Source organism: Palaemon carinicauda, chromosome 22 (genome assembly GCF_036898095.1).
Source record: "Palaemon carinicauda isolate YSFRI2023 chromosome 22, ASM3689809v2, whole genome shotgun sequence".
In the NCBI taxonomy this organism is placed as follows: Eukaryota; Metazoa; Arthropoda; class Malacostraca; order Decapoda; family Palaemonidae; genus Palaemon; species Palaemon carinicauda.
Genome location: NC_090746.1, coordinates 38,526,147 through 38,543,197, shown reverse-complemented (window position 1 = coordinate 38,543,197; position 17,051 = coordinate 38,526,147). Strand labels below are relative to the sequence as shown.

Sequence of the window (17,051 nt, the reverse complement as noted above, 5' to 3'; positions counted from 1 at the left end):
AGAGGTGGAGAGCGGATACGCCAATCCAACTAGCCAAAAGAAGAAAGTGAGCTGTGAGTAGAGATAGGTGGCTGGGGTACCCCCCCCCCAGGCCACCACAACAGTGGGAAGGTAGGGTTGCCACCTCGCACTTTTTTTCAGTCTATTGGCTGCCTTCCAGCTTCGCCGAAAGATGTATCCTATGTAAACAACAGAAGGATTGTTAGTGTGGGAACAATTGATCATTTAAATACTTACCATGAATTTATGACCCATTCATTCGAAGAAGGAAGAACTTTATTACCATAAAGAGAAAAAAAAAAAAAGAGCCAGCATATCAACTAAATGATGATAAACCCTCCTCTTACTCTTGCCATTACTGTAATTTAATGTAAATCTTTGTGAAGTCGACAAACTCAGTTATAGAATACTGCACATAAGTATCCATCCTAAATATAGAATCTTCTGAGTTGGATACCGAAGAGACTTCTTGACACTGACTAAAACGCTCAGCTAACCCAACAACCAGAGTAACCAAACTTGTTGAACTTGAATACTCTCCATTTAATCGTTTAAATTTATTCAACGTCTAAGTACAAAAGAAGTTTTAGTCCCAGTAACCTTAATCATTTGTGATGAGGGCCAATATTCTGGTGAACAAATATGGGGCTATCCTGAGCCCAAAATATAAACACTTTAAGTTGAACGGATACACCTTTGATCTGTAGACAAACCGAAGGTATCTCCTTGAATTCAGATGAATTGGAATGTCAAAATCACTAATTTGGAGATAATTTGTATCTTTTCCCTACGATAAAAACCTTAGCTATTTATAGGGGTATTACTTTCAGCCATTAAAATTTAGCGAGGTTTAACTACCCATCCCCCTAGTTAGGGGGGAGTAGGGGGGATGGGGGTTAGCTTACTACCCCTCCCACTCACAGATCTGTGATTGTTCTTACTTTTCTTAGAGATAGGACTTCAAGGGGGACAGGGTTGGCAGGTATGTATGTATAAATAGCTAAGGTTAGTATCGTTAGGAAAAACACAAATTACCTCCGAATTTGTCATTTGTTTCATAACTAGAATACAAACTAATGCTATTTATAGGGGTGACTCAACCATTAGAGGGTGGACGTCCCTGCCAATCTGGCTTTTTGGCCTTACCTGAGGTACTCCCTATTGTGCAGAGTTTTGTGGAACAATAAGGAGACCCTAACACCTCATTAAACCTGCTAAACATGGTCAACACCTACCCAAGTTATGTGTGGTGATAAACTAGCAATGTGACTGTCCAGGTAAATGTTATTCCGAGTCCTGTAGAAAATAACTGAAGAGACTGAGACATTCCCAATACCACCTCTCCAGGGTATGGGGACACAACAGTATTGGAATAATACTAGGGTACACATGGGAGTGATGGTTTACCTGCAGAGGTTTGAGGCCAGCTTGTGCAGAGGTTCCAGGATGCTGATTTCCCCAAGAGAGGGGAGGACAAAGAATGGAAAAGAGCCTGACATTCCTTTTCATTCACTCAGACTAAAACCCGGGTAACCAATGGCCTCAACCTTCTGCTACTTGTCCAGTAAGGAGCTTGAGGTACTAAACCAGCTGTTGTGCAGCAACCACAGGACCGATAGAAAATGTATCGAGGTTCCTGTGGGTCACGTCTTGCAGGTAGTGAGTGGTGAACGTCATTTGGCGTTTCCACACACACGCTTGCAATACCTGCGTCACAGAGTAGTTCTTTTTGAAGACCAAGGACGTAGCAACACCCCTGACACCATGAGCTCTGGGACGACGTGTTGGAGGAGGGTCGGGATTCCGGGAAAAGTCAATAACCTTGTGAATCCATGCAGAGATTGTGTTCTTTGTGACCCTCCTCTTGATTCTGCCCGTGCTTATGAAGGCTGAGCTTTCTTCCATCTCTGAGTCTTTCCACTCTTCCTCGTTCACTGAACTCCTCCCACCTTTGGGTGCCAACCAGAGGAGGTATTACATCATGGACGAATCCTTCTCAACGATGTCTCACCATCAGTCCCTTGAAGAATTGACCAAGGGAGTCTCTCTAGAGAGGCTCTCTTTACATCAGGATTTGTTCTCAGCATCTGAGATCCTGAACCAAGAGAAGATAGTGAAGTACGCCATGCAGGCTACTTCGTCGCTTGATCATTAGTTGGGATCGGTAGGAATCCAGGTGCGAACCAAGAATTTCTCTAAGGATCGTACCAGGAAGGCCTTGGAGACCTTCTTTCTCTTTGGCACCCACACCATTGAGTTTCTGGCCCACCAGGTAGTGACCCTGTAGGCCAACACCATTCAGAAACAAAGGGATGCGGTGTCCAAGAGATTTCACCAGCAGGTCCCTAAAGCTGAGATCACTAGGATCCAAACCTCCTCCATGGAGGGGTTCTTCCTCTTCGAGCAGGCTGCGGATAGGTGGAGGAAGTCCAACACGGACTCCCTCCTTCATTGGGCCCTTACAGCTCGGCCCTACAGACCTCCAGCCCCTCCAAAGACCAGCCAAACAAAATCATCAACGAAGAAAACAGCAGCAATTTCCATGTCTAAGGTGTCTAAGAAGCCCTTTCCTATCAAGGATGGGAACGGCAACAAGTCCAACCATAGAGGAAAACAGCAGAGAGGTGGCGGTAAGAACAACGCACGCTAGGATAGGTCATCCCCCTACTTGTCCACCAGTAGGGGGATGACTACAAAGCTGCTGGACCAGGTGGATGCAGCTCGTGGCCAAACCATGGACGGTCTTCATGATTTCCTTGGGGTATCACGTCCCATTCACTTCATCTCTCCCTCCACTGGCCAAGAATTCAGTGCTTGTGAGCTCCTTTGCATTGGGATCAGCAAAGGGGCAGGACCTTCGGGCTAAAGTCCAGACCATGTTGGAGAAGGGCACTCTCTAGGAGGTCCTTGACGGGTCCCCAGGCTTCTTCACTCGACTCTTTCTTGTGAAAAAGGTGTCTGGAGAATGGAGACCAGTCATCGATCTCACAGCTCTGAACAAGCATGGAGACGGCAGACACGGTCAGACTGGTGATAAGACCACAGAACTTCATGTGTACACTGGATCTAAAGGACGCATACTTACAGATCCCAATCCATCCGTCTTCAGGGAAGTATCTGAGATTCAACATTGACAACAAGACATACCAGTTCAAGGTGCTGTGTTTCGGCCTTTCCACAGCACCTCAGGTCTTCACAAGAGTGTTTGCCCTGGTGTCATCCTGGGCTCACAGTTTCAGCATCCGTCTCCTTCGTTACCTGGATGACTAGCTGATCCTGCTAGACCCAGCACTGAAACAAACATCTGAGGCTTTGCCAAGATCTGGGGATCATGGTAAACCTTGAGAAGTCTTCCCTGCTTCCCACTCAAAGATTGGTATACCTGGGCATGGTTTTAGACACCAAACTGCACAAAGCCTTCCCATCAGATAACAGGATAGCAAGGCCGAAGAAAGTAGCAAGGCCTTTCCTCAGACGAGAAGAGCACCCAGCCCAGAAGTGGCTATGTCTCCTCGGACACCTATCACCCCAGTTCCCAACGGTCGCCTCAGGATTCGATCTCTCCAGTGGTGTCTGAAGTCCAATTGGAATCAGGCCTTTGATTCCCTGGACACTGGTTCCCATGGGATTAGAGGAAAAGAAGAGGCTGGCAGATGAGAATCTGCTGAAGGGTGTCGATTTTCTTGTCCCTCCTCCCGATTTCATGCTGTTCTCGGACGTATCAAAGGAAGGGTGGGGGGCCTACGTGCTGCTCACACGGCCATTGGTCAGAGTCCGAGAAGTACCTTCACATAAATCTTTTGGAGATGAAGGCCGTCTTTCTGGCCATTCAGGAGCTCCACCAGTTCCTGGCAGGTCACTCAGTGGTGGTGATAAGCAACAACACCACGATAGTGACTTACATCAAGAAGCAAGGAGGTACTTTTTTGCAGCCCCATCCCATCTAGCAGTAGAGATACTAAAATTGGCAGAAGTCCACTCATTCTCACTGCCGTAATGGTTTTTATGGAAGTCTTTGTAGAGACCGAAGAACTTGAACCACGTTTTATGGGGGAGGTCTACCTTCAGACTGAGATCAGATAAGTTCATAACTTTGTATGAGGAGGAAAAGTTTCAGAGCTGAGGAAATGTCCATTCCTTTCAGTTTAAAGGCGAGACACAAGGCTGAGCGATAACCTTTGACCACTGAAACTGAAAGGCGCATTTTTTCCCACAAATACACGATAAACTTCGCCATTGATGGAACAGTGGCACTGAGTGGATTGAGACCCCTTCCACGATGCAAACCACAGAAGACATTCCACTTAGTCTGGTAGACTGAGGCTGAAGACTTTTGCAGGTATCCAGACATCCTTTTCATAACCTGTTACAAAAATCCTCTCTGTGTGGGGAGATGCTGGATGGTCTACAGGCATGAAGATGTAGCGAAGCTACTGCCTTGTGGTAGATGTTGACATGTGGCTGTCTCAGTAGATTGCATTGTGGAGGAAGTGATGCCATAGCGGAGCTATGAGGGTCATCAGAAGATTGACTGATGTTCTGGTCTTGTTGAGTACTCTTCTCATCAGACAGAATGGTGGAAATGCGTATGTCGATGTTGTCCCACCATTGTTGGAATGCATCTTGCCAGAGAGCCTTGGGATCTGGGACTGGGGAGTAGTGCAGCGGGAGCCTGAAGTTCAGGGCCGTTGCGAACAGATCCACAGTTGGAGAACCCCACAAAGTCAGGACTTTGTTGGCTACTAGATGATTCAAAGGTCATTCGGAACCCACTACCTGCGATGCTCTGCTCAGACTGTCAGCGAGCACAGTCCTCTTGTCTGGAATGAGGCGAGCTGATAGTATATAAATTGAATGTATCATGATGGCTGCTGGTGTTGAATACATGTTAGTAGATCCCCCAGCCAAAACCTATTTAAGAATGAGATAAACAATTACACTATATGTAAATGCAGAAGGTAATGCTATTAACTTAAATTACTGTACTGGAGAGAAAAGTCATTTACCTAAGTTTATCCATTACTTATGTTTGCATCTTCTATTACTTATGTTTGTATCTTCTGTGTTCCAGGTGACTCATCAGTCATTCTTTTGACTAAATAAACTTATACAAGGAAGAGTATGTTTTCTTTCTATGATTGAGGAGTCACTCATGAAGATCACCACTTCGTCTCGTTCAGTCATCTTATAAACCCTACACAATGCCTAAACTTAAGTGCCTTGATGAGGGCTGCACCTGGGAATCTCAAAACCTGGACAACGCTTTTGTAGCACCCCTCGCAATAGGTTTACAAATGCATGAAAAAGCCACACATGGAACAACTGCTCCCTCAAAGCTTAAACTGGATCCTCCCAAAATTAGTTCTAGATGTGACTCAGACCAGTGGTCAGCATTCACCAGACAGTGGGCCATGTACAAGGCAGGGATGGCCATATCAGATACACAAGCCCCAACAGCCCTGTTCTATTGTTGCTGTGACGAACTCTGTTCTAAATTTCCCAATACCCAAGGACATATCTGAAGTAAGAGCATGGTTTGGACTGGTTAACCAAGGAGCATATGCATTCACTGCAGCCAAACAAATGAAATCTTTCAGACACCTTCTCAAACCATCAACAAAATTCATCTGGACTGAGGAACAGGACAAGCTGTTTGAATAGTCAAAGGAAGCCATTGTGCCGGAAATGAAGGACGGCGTCAGACTATTCGATTCTTCCCGGGCTATATGTCTAAAAAACTGACTATTCAGTGGATGGGGATGGATTACTTTTGAGGCAGGAATAGTATTTATGCACATCCATGAGACCATTATACTGCCCTGATGGTTGGAAACTTTGTTTTGTATGGAGTAGGTTTACAATTTAAGCCAAGAGTTATGACCCCATTGAAGGCGAGGCCCTTGCAGTGGCATATGCACTTCACCGAACGAGATATATCCTTGGGTGCGTCAACCTCACTACAGCCAGGGACCATAAACCACTCCTCAGGATTCTTGATGACCGCTCTCTTTCTGAAGTCAGTAACAGAATACTTCTTAACCTGAAAGAGAAAACGTTAGTGCATGTCTCCAGTTTGAAGAATAAAGGACTGGATGCTGTGTCATGATATCCCCTTGCAACAATGGAAGAGGAAACCTGCCAGGACAGTTTGCCTTCTGCCCAACACTCTGTCCTTGATGCCATGGATGTTGTGGACCTTGCAGAAGACAACCCTGAACACGCTACAGCATTCTTCACACTACACTCAATCTCCAACATGGTTACATGGGAAATGGTCTGGGAGGCGACGTCTTCAGATGAAATCCTATCCGAACTTGCAGACATTCTGCAAAATGACAGGCCGTTAAAGTGCCAGGATCTCCCACCAGCCCTTCACAGCTTTCATCGCTACGCACGAAGCCTCTCGTCTTGATGATGTAATCCTGATGGGACACCGAATCGTCATACCCACTTCTCTACGGAGAAGCATCCTGACCTCCCTACATTCTGCCAACCAGGGAGTAAAAACTATTTGTCAACGGGCTGCAGACTCAGTCTTCTCAATCAGGAGTAGACAGTCTGATAAAGCACTTACAGGAATCATTTGTCACATTTGGAATCCTAGAAGAGCTAACTTCAGATGGAGGACCCCAATTCACATCTGGCAAGACTCAAGAATTCTTATCATCTTGGGGTATCCATCACCATCTAACCTCTGTCGCCAACCACCAGGATAACTGCAGAGCTGAGGTTACAGTGAAAACCGTCAAGAGGATGCTCACTGACAACACAGGACCAGCTGGCTCCCTCAACATTGAGAGATTCTAGAGAGTGATGCTTATTTACCAGAACTCGGTGGACCTGGAAACGAAGACCTATCAGAGACTCCATTCCAATCTCCTTTGGTAGATATTGTCCTCACAACACATGGCAAGAAACAATGAAGAACAGGGAAGTGCCCTTAGCAAAGCGTCACTCACGAGTTGTGACAAGTGGTCCTTATGTTCCACACAACTGCCACCACTGAAACTAGGGGATCATGTGTATTTACATAACCTGGTGGGAAATCACCCTAGATGCTGGGACCGCACTGGAGTGGTTATAGAGGTCCGCCAGTTCCATCAGTATGCTATTCCGTAGTTGAAGTCCCATATACAGAGCCAATGACTCCACAGCCTACAACCCCAGGGCTGACAGCTACAACTCCTATGCAGTTGCTGGATCAATACGAACCAGTCACTACTCCATCGGGTCTATCCCCACCAGAGTCCACAACTGTCCCAGCAGTTACTAAGCTACCATTATCCCTGAGGTGTCTTATGGCTCATAACAAACCAGGCATTAGGGAAAAGTTTGCTTTAAGATGACATTTTCTGGATTAGTGTGACTGTTCACTACGAGTCAATGGTCTTCAGTGGGTCACAATAATACCCCTCTGGAAGAGAGATGAGGTCTTTATATCAAGTGTATAGCAGTGCCATTGACGAATAGCTTTCAAGTCACATGTATAATTTTTAATCAGCCTATGTGAACTGATCAAGTGCTCCAAAAATTATCAATGTTTTTATATTTTGGCTATCAAGCCTATTACGGAACTTTAACAAGTTACTGTTTCCAGCCCGTCAAGTTTTATTCATACTCTTTAAAACTCCCTCTAGGGAAGGGAGATAGATAGATATGTCATTTACCTCTGTTTATCCATTACTTATATTTGTATCTTCTGTGTTCCAGGTGACTCATCAGTCATCCTTTTGTCTAAATAAAGTTATACAAGGAAGAGTGTCTTCTTTCTAATTACTGTACTTCAATAGGAATAAGGATCAAATATATTAAAATTAGAATTAAACTAGGAGATTATTATTTACAGTTATTACTAAACATTAAATAGGGATATTACTATTCAATTTAGAACCGGTAAAATGCAATGCAATTTTGTTTACTATGAAAATAAAAATAGGTCTATTATGGTAATGATAACCTGCATTTAAAATACAGGATATGAAGTTTGAAAATTTGCTTCAAGCTAATGAGAATATTCAAAGGTTTATGAGTGGAAATCATGAGGAAAAATACAAATACTTATCGTGTATACAAAGTTGTATTGATATGTCAATTGCAAATCAACCACAGCAAATTGGAGAGCTGATACCTAATCTTGAGATATTACTATTGTCAAGTCATAGTAATTTTGAATAATGTGCTAACAGCATTGACCATCTTAAGGATATTTATGATTACATGAAAGATACTGAATGTACTACATAAACTAAGCAATGGGTGATAAGAATTATATATTGATAATTACTGTAATATGTAATGTAATATGCAGTTATGTTTAAAATGTTATTACAACTGAAGTATGTTAAATTAAGTGAGTGGGTCCTTGGCAAAGTGGGCCCATATACAGTATAAGACCTCATCAGTGACTAATTATAATAGTGGCATAAATTGCATTCTAAATGGAAAGCAGAAACCAATCTAGCAAGTTGATGTTTGTTACCTACATATTTTGTTAAAATTATAGTTATGGACAAAAATACATTTTGAACAGAAAAATGTTATTTTCATTAGTAAAATAAATTTTTGAATATACTTACCCGATAATCATGTAGCTGTCAACTCCGTTGCCCGACAGAATTCTACGGACGGGATACGCCAGCGATCGCTATACAAGAGGGGGGTGTACTCACCAGCGCCATCTGTGGCCAGGTACTGCAGTACTTCTTGTCAACACCACCTCAATTTTTCCTCGGTCCACTGGTTCTCTATGGGGAGGAAGGGTGGGTCAATTAAATCATGATTATCGGGTAAGTATATTCAAAAATTTATTTTACTAATGAAAATAACATTTTTCAATATTAATCTTACCCGATAATCATGTAGCTGATTCACACCCAGGGGGGTGGGTGAAAACCAGTGTACATGTTAATCAAGAAGCTAAGTATCCCGTATTTCATATTATCAGTTATTCAAAATAACAATGAAATTATAAGTACCTGGTAAGGAAGTCGACTTGAACCATTACTCTGCCTTTAATAAGTTCGTCTTCCTTACTGAGCGCAGCGTTCCTCTTAGGAGGCTGAACAACTCTAAGGTGCTGAAGTATAAAGGGCTGCAACCCATACTAAAGGACCTCTACACAACCTCTAACCTAGGCGCTTCTCAAGAAAGAATTGACCACCCGCCAAATCAACTAGGATGCGGAAGGCTTCTTAGCCTACCGTAACAACCCAAAACAACAATAAAAGCATTCAAGAGAAAGGTTAAAAAAGGTTATGGGATTAAGGGAATGTAGTGGCTGAGCCCTCACCTACTACTGCACTCGCTGCTACGAATGGTCCCAGGGTGTAGCAGTTCTCGTAAAGAGACTGGACATCTTTGAGATAGAATGATGCAAACACTGACTTGCTCCTCCAATAGGTTGCATCCATAATACTCTGCAGAGAACGGTTCTGTTTGAAGGCCATCGAAGTAGCCACAGCTCTCACTTCGTGTGTCCTTACCTTCAGCAAAGCAAGGTCTTCATCCTTCATGTGAGAATGAGCTTCTCTAATCAGAAGCCTTATGTAATACGAAACTGCGTTCTTGGACATAGGCATCGAAGGTTTCTTAATGGCACACCATAAGGCCTCTGATTGTCCTCGTATAGGTTTTGACCTTTTAAGATAGTACTTTAGAGCTCTGACAGGGCAAAGAACTCTCTCTAGCTCGTTACCCACCATGTTGGAAAGGCTAGGAATTTCGAACGATCTAGGCCAAGGACGTGAAGGAAGTTCATTTTTTGCCAAAAACCCGAGCTGTAAGGAACATGTAGCTGTTTCGGATGTGAATCCTATGTTCCTGCTGAAGGCGTGAACCTCACTAACTCTTTTGGCTGTTGCAAGGCAGACGAGGAAAAGAGTTTTGAGAGTAAAGTCTTTGAAAGAGGCTGACTGGAGAGGTTCAAATCTAGGAGACATAAGGAACCTTAAGACTACGTCTAGATTCCAGCCTGGAGTGGACAAGCGACGTTCTTTAGAGGTCTCGAAAGACTTAAGGATGTCCTGTAGATCTTTGTTGGAGGAAAGATCCAAGCCTCTGTGGCGGAAAACTGTTGCCAACATACTTCTGTACCCTTTGATCGTAGGAGCCGAAAGAGATCTAACATTCCTAAGATGCAACAGGAAGTCAGCAACTTGGGTTACAGAGGTACTGGTAGAGGAAACTGCATTGGCTCTGCACCAGCTTCTGAAGACTTCCCACTTGGATTGATAGACTCTGCGAGTGGATATCCTCCTTGCTCTGGCAATCGCTCTGGCTGCCTCCTTCGAAAAGCCTCTAGCTCTAGAGAGTCTTTCGATAGTCTGAAGGCAGTCAGACGAAGAGCGTGGAGGCTTGGGTGTACCTTCTTTACGTGAGGTTGACGTAGAAGGTCCACTCTTAGAGGGAGAGTCCTGGGAACGTCGACCAGCCATTGCAGTACCTCTGTGAACCATTCTCTTGCAGGCCAAAGGGGAGCAACCAACGTCAGCCGTGTCCCTTCGTGAGAGACGAACTTCTGAATAACTCTGTTGATGATCTTGAACGGCGGGAATGCATATAGATCGAGGTGGGACCAATCCAGCAGAAAAGCATCCACGTGAACTGCTGCCGGGTCTGGGATTGGGGAACAGTACAATGGGAGCCTCTTGGTCATCGAGGTAGCGAACAGATCTATCGTTGGCTGACCCCACAAGGCCCAAAGCCTGTTGCACACGTTCTTGTGAAGGGTCCATTCTGTGGGGATGACTTGACCCTTCCTGCTGAGGCGATCTGCCGAGACATTCATATTGCCTTGAATGAATCTCGTTACCAGCGTGAGGTTTCGACTTCTTGACCAAATGAGGAGGTCCCTTGCTATCTCGTACAGCTTCCTCGAATGAGTCCCTCCCTGCTTGGAGATGTACGCCAAGGCTGTGGTGTTGTCGGAGTTTACCTCCACCACCTTGTTTAGCAGGAGGGACTTGAAGTTCATTAAGGCCAGATGTACTGCCAACAACTCCTTGCAATTGATGTGAAGCGTTTCCTGTTCCTTGTTCCATGTTCCCGAGCATTCCTGTCCGTCCAAGGTCGCGCCCCAGCCCGAGTCTGATGCGTCTGAATAGAGATGAAGATTGGGGGTCTGAACAGCTAACGAGAGACCCTCCTTGAGAAGGATGTTGCTCTTCCACCACATGAGAGTAGTCTTCATCTCTTTGGTAACAGGAATAGAGACCGCTTCGAGCGTCATATTCTTGTCCCAGTGAGCTGCTAGATGGTATTGAAGGGGGCGGAGGTGGAGTCTCCCTAACTCGGTGAACAGGGCTAACGATGACAGGGTCCCTGTTAGACTCATCCACTGTCTCACCGAGCATCTGTTCCTCTTCAGCATGCTCAGGATGCACTCTAGGGCTTGGTTGATTCTTGGGGCCGACGGAAAAGCCCGAAAAGCTTGACTCCGAATCTCCATTCCCAGGTAAACGATGGTTTGGGAAGGAATAAGCTGGGACTTCTCTAAGTTGACCAAAAGACCCAGTTCCTTGGTCAAGTCCAAAGTCCATCTGAGACTCTCCAGACAGCGACGACTTGTGGGGGCTCTTAAAAGCCAGTCGTCTAAATAAAGGGAGGCTCTGATGTCCGCCAAGTGGAGGAATTTCGCAATATTCCTCATCAGTCGCGTAAACACCAGAGGTGCCGTGCTTAGGCCAAAACACAGGGCTTGGAATTGGTACACAACCTTTCCAAAAACGAATCTCAGAAAAGGTTGGGAGTCTGGATGAATGGGGACGTGAAAGTAGGCGTCTTTCAGATCCAACGAGACCATCCAGTCCTCCTGCCTGACCGCTGCTAGGACCGACTTCGTCGTCTCCATAGTGAACGTCTGCTTGGTGACATAAGCATTGAGCGCACTGACGTCCAGCACCGGTCTCCAACCTCCTGTCTTCTTGGCCACCAGGAAGAGACGGTTGTAGAAGCCCGGGGATTGATGATCCCGGACTATCACCACTGCCTCCTTCTGTAACAGGAGCGACACCTCTTGATGTAACGCTAGCCTCTTGTCCTTTTCCTTGTAGTTGGGAGAGAGGTTGATGGGAGAAGTGGTCAGAGGGGGATTGCGGCAGAATGGGATCCTGTAACCCTCCCTTAGCCACTTGACAGACTGGGCGTCTGCACCTCTTCTTTCCCAAGCTTGCCAGAAGGTCTTGAGTCTGGCTCCTACAGCTGTCTGGAGAGGAGGAGAGTCAATGTTTGCTTTTCGAAGACTTGGTACCTTTCTTGGACCTGCCCCTGTGACCGTCTGGGCGGGTACCTCCTCGGCTGGGGGCTCTGCCACGAAAGGGCGGAATAAATCTGGTAGCAGGAGTATCAGCCACTGGGGTGCGGTAAGTTCTTGGTACTGAAGGTGCAGCCTTAGCCTTCCGTGCTGAAGAGGCCACGAGGTCATGCGTATCCTTCTGTATAAGAGCCGCAGACATTTCCTTGATAAGATCCTCAGGAAACAGGAACTTAGAAAGAGGAGCAAAAAGTAACTGTGACCTTTGGCAAGAGGTGATACCAGTGGAAAGGAAGGAGCAAAGTTGTTCCCTTTTCTTGAGGACTCCCGATACAAACATAGAGGCAAGTTCGCCGGAACCATCGCGAATTGCTTTGTCCATACAGGACATGATCAGCATGGCCGAGTCTTTGTCAGAAGGGGCAGTCTTCTTGCTCAAGGCCCCCAGGCACCAGTCGAGGAAATTAAAAATTTCAAAGGCGCGAAAGACTCCCTTTAAGAAGTGGTCCAGGTCAGAAAAGGTCCAGCAGACCTTAGAGCGTCTCATAGCCGACCTTCGTGGAGAGTCAACCAAACTTGAGAAGTCAGCCTGGGCAGAGGCAGGGACCCCCAAGCCTGGTTCCTCTCCCGTGGCATACCAGACGCCCGCCTTAGAAGTCAGCTTAGGAGGCGGAAACATAAAAGACGTCTTTCCCAGTTGCTGCTTGGACTGCAACCAATCCCCTAACATTCTCAAAGCTCTCTTTGATGATCTAGCGAAGACAAGCTTAGTGTAGGCAGACTTAATAGGTTGCATGCCTAGAGAGAACTCGGATGGAGGAGAGCGAGGGGTAGCAGAAACAAAGTGTTCAGGGTATAACTCTCTGAACAGAGTTAGGACCTTGCGAAAGTCAATGGAGGGTGGCAATGACTTGGGTTCCTCCACATCAGATGAAGGATCATCCAGGTGAGCAGCTTCATCCTCAGAAACCCCATCACCTGAGGGTTGAGAAGCGAGAGGTAACGATAAAGCGGTAAGCTGAATGGCTGAATCCTGAAGAGCGGGTGCATGCGCACTTGCGGATTCATCCTCAAGTCTCTGCTGAAGAGGATGAGGGCTGGTAATGACAAAGTCATGAGGCTGGGATGAAGGAGGTTCTGCGGGGGTCTGAGGAGCAAGCGTGGTGAGAGGCGAATGCTGTAAAGCATGAGGCTCATGCTGCATAGTCTGCGGTTCAAGTTGAATGGGAAGCGGCTCAAGCTGAGAAGAATGTGGTTGCTGCATGCGTTGAGGTGGCTGTCTCATAGCATGAGGTTCCTGCCTCAAGAGTTGCGCTTGCCTCAAGGGTTGAGGTGGCTGCGCAGAGAGAGGCTCTTGTCTCACGAGTTGAGGTTCTAGCCTCAAGAGTTGAGGTGCTTGCCTCGAGAGTTGAGGTTCTCGCCTCGAGGAAAGTGGAGGTGGCTGCCGCAAGAGTTGAGGTTGCTGCCTCAAGGATGGTGGAGGTTGTCGCACCGCAAGAGGTTGCTGCCTCGAGGATGGTTGCAACGCATGAGGCTCCTGCCTCAAGGGTAGAGGAGGTTGCTGCAAAGCATAAGGCTCCTGCCCCAAGTGTTGAGGAGGTTGCCGCGTGGCAAGAGGCTCCTGCCTCAAGGAAAGTGGAGGTTGCTGCACAGCGCTGGTATCTGGCAACTCCCAATGCGGCAGCTCACGCATGGAGGTAGCTTGAGGAACCTCAACATCATACGTCTGGCAGGCTGGACTGCGCAGAGGTGGAGGAGCGCTCGCAGGAGGTGTGTTAACCTTCTCTGCCTGAAACTCCTGCATCAACACCGCAAGCTGCGACTGCATAGTCTGCAGCATAGCCAACTTGGGATCAACAGAAGTTGAGGTCTGTTGAGGCATAGCTTTAACAGAAGTTGAGGTCTGTTGAGGCATCGCTTTACCTCTCTTAGGAGGCGTGCAGCCATCCGATGACTGCGGCGAGTCCGAACTAGCCCAGTGGCTACACCTGGGCTGTTGGACTCGCGAGGTCTGGACCTTACGCTTAAGAGGCCTTGAGACCTGGGTCCAGCGTTTCCTCCCGGAAACATCTTCTGCAGACGAGGAAATTAAGGGCTCAATCGTCTGAGAGTGGAAGTGACGATCTCTATAAGATACGCCCGCAACCACTGAGGATACTACTGTGCGCCGATCAAGGCCTGCCGAACCCTTTTGCCCTTCGACATTGCTTCTCCCCTGGGCTTGGGAGCTTGCAAGAGGTCCCGGACTGGGAGGACGACTGGCACGCACAGAAGTATCCTCATGCGCAACACTGACACTGACACTAGGCACAGCACTGGCACTACCACTTCCCACTGCACTTTTCACTTTAAGTTCCTTGACATCTGCCAAGAGAAACTTGTGGTCACTCACTACCGACTCCACCTTATCACCTAAAGCCTGAATGGCACGTAAAACATCCGACATATCAGGCTGAGCACTAATAATAGGTTCGGGGGTAGCCACTACAGGGGGAGGAAAAGGTTGAGGATCATGGGGGGAGGAATAAAGCAAAGAGCGAGCAGAACTCCTCCTAACTCTCTCCCTCTCTAACTTAGTCGTATACTTGAGGAATTGAATAAAATCAAATTCCGAAAGCCCGGCACATTCCTCACATCGATCTTCCAACTGACAGGATTTTCCCCTACAGTCGGAACAAACGGTGTGAGGATCAACCGAGGCCTTCGGAAGACGCCTAATACAAGTCCTAACACTACATCGTCTTTGGGTAGGAGCTTGAGAATGGTCGGACATCTTGAATCAGAGAACAGTCAAGGGGGGTTTCCAAATTAAAGCAAAGATCGTTATACCATTAATCAAAATCAATCCAAAAGCTATCTAAGCTAAGGGAAAAGCTTCCTGTATAGCGAAAGCTGAAATCTCAGAGCAATACTTCACCAAAACCGTGAACAAAGACTCCAAAATCATAAGCGTATCCATGTAGTTCTTGCCGGAAGCACGACAGAGGAAAAATTGAGGTGGTGTTGACAAGAAGTACTGCAGTACCTGGCCACAGATGGCGCTGGTGAGTACACCCCCCTCTTGTATAGCGATCGCTGGCGTATCCCGTCCGTATAATTCTGTCGGGCAACGGAGTTGACAGCTACATGATTATCGGGTAAGATTAATATTGAAAAATTTAATTTTCTTGTATTAAATATTGTGCTTTCATTGAATTTGACCTTCATTTCAACAGCAAATAAACTGGAAACTGTAGACCATCTAAGAATAGGGATAATTTTTTTAGAAATCTAATGGTTTTTGCTCCGCCATGTGCTTGCTTCACTCTCGGAAAAAGAAAAACATCAAATTCTTATGTTCTGGCAAGTGGTACATACTCAGGTTTTATTATAGTTACGGACAGGAAAATCTTTCCTACTAATAAACAGCTTTTTCCTACAGAAAAAAGTAGTTTTTTTCGCTAGGTTATATTACCCTGTAATACAGTACAATAATACCCACAACTATAATAAAACCCATATTTTTAAATCACATGAAAAAATAAAAGCACACTAAGGGTGTAGAGAGATTTTGCTGTCATGGGGTAACATACAGTAAACTGCACCTGTAAACATAAATCAATGACTTACTAGATTCTGCATTTTCTATCAACAGTATAAGAGGGGATCCATCGTCTAGTCTCTTCTTGCCCATTTTTCTTTCATTCTCTTGGTTTCCCGACTTAACAGCATCGCTAAATGTTTTAAGTGGTACTGAGGAGGTATGAAATTCACGAGGATAAATATTACTCGAGTCCATCGACAATCCATGTACACCTATACCATATTTTGAAATACATGATTTAAATAAGGCAACTTGTGTTGGGACTCCGTGGAAATACTTCAGGTTAAGGTCCACACAAACTCCTATTCCTGGAATAGATTTCTCACTAATTGGTTGGCCTCCTATAATATTGCTACCCTTAGCGATTACTTGTACTGATATGCCTTTTCGTAAGTAACGAGTAATGCTGACAAGTCCACGGTTAATAAGCATTTTGACACATTACCAGCATACGAGGTCGACAAAATGTACAGTTGATACGGAATATTACAGATTATACCAACATAACCAGTGCAATTCAGTAGCTATGAGAGGTACGCTCTTTGTAACGGATCCCCCAAAAGAAATTTATCTCGTAATTAAATGTATTTTGATGGAATTCATTTTCATAGAATAAAATATATCCTCATGATGTATTATTTGTAAAAGTTTGAAACTTAATATCAGGGGGTTAGGGTAATATATAGGTTGACAAAGTAACCCCAAACTATGATAACATATTCAATCGAAATGGCACGCGAATACGTGTACATTGCAACTAAATAACGATCTAGCAAAAAAGAAAAATAGTAATATTACAGTTATCTGCACACACACACACATTATATATATATATATATATATATATATATATATATATATATATATATATATATATATATATATATATATGTATATATATATATATATATATATATATATATATATATATATATATATATATATATATATATATATATAGGCCTATATATATATATATATATATATATATATATATATATATATATATATATATATATATATACATATATATGTTGCAAGAAGACGGATGAATGAAGGAAACACCAACGTTGACCATCAATACATTTAATACCACACAACCCTATAAATAATATACAATCTTAGTTAGATAAAGATAAAACTTATGAACATTGAAAATAGAATATTTACATTTATACATAAACTTCACTTTGCACTATTAGTCATAATGATTCTTTA

The 17,051-nt window shown here is 44.9% G+C and overlaps 1 protein-coding gene across 1 annotated transcript in view; it reads right to left on the bottom strand.

Annotated features, from left to right (window-relative positions):
* Window positions 1-16,373, bottom strand: part of mIF3 (mitochondrial translation initiation factor 3) — a 248,988-nt gene extending 232,615 nt beyond the window's left edge. Inside the window, exon 1 of the mRNA XM_068346149.1 lies at window positions 15,860-16,373. Within this exon, the coding sequence (XP_068202250.1) occupies window positions 15,860-16,265 (406 nt within the window). The 5' untranslated portion in view covers window positions 16,266-16,373. The remainder of the gene's footprint in view (window positions 1-15,859) is intronic.
* Between the last annotated feature and the right edge of the window lie 678 nt (window positions 16,374-17,051).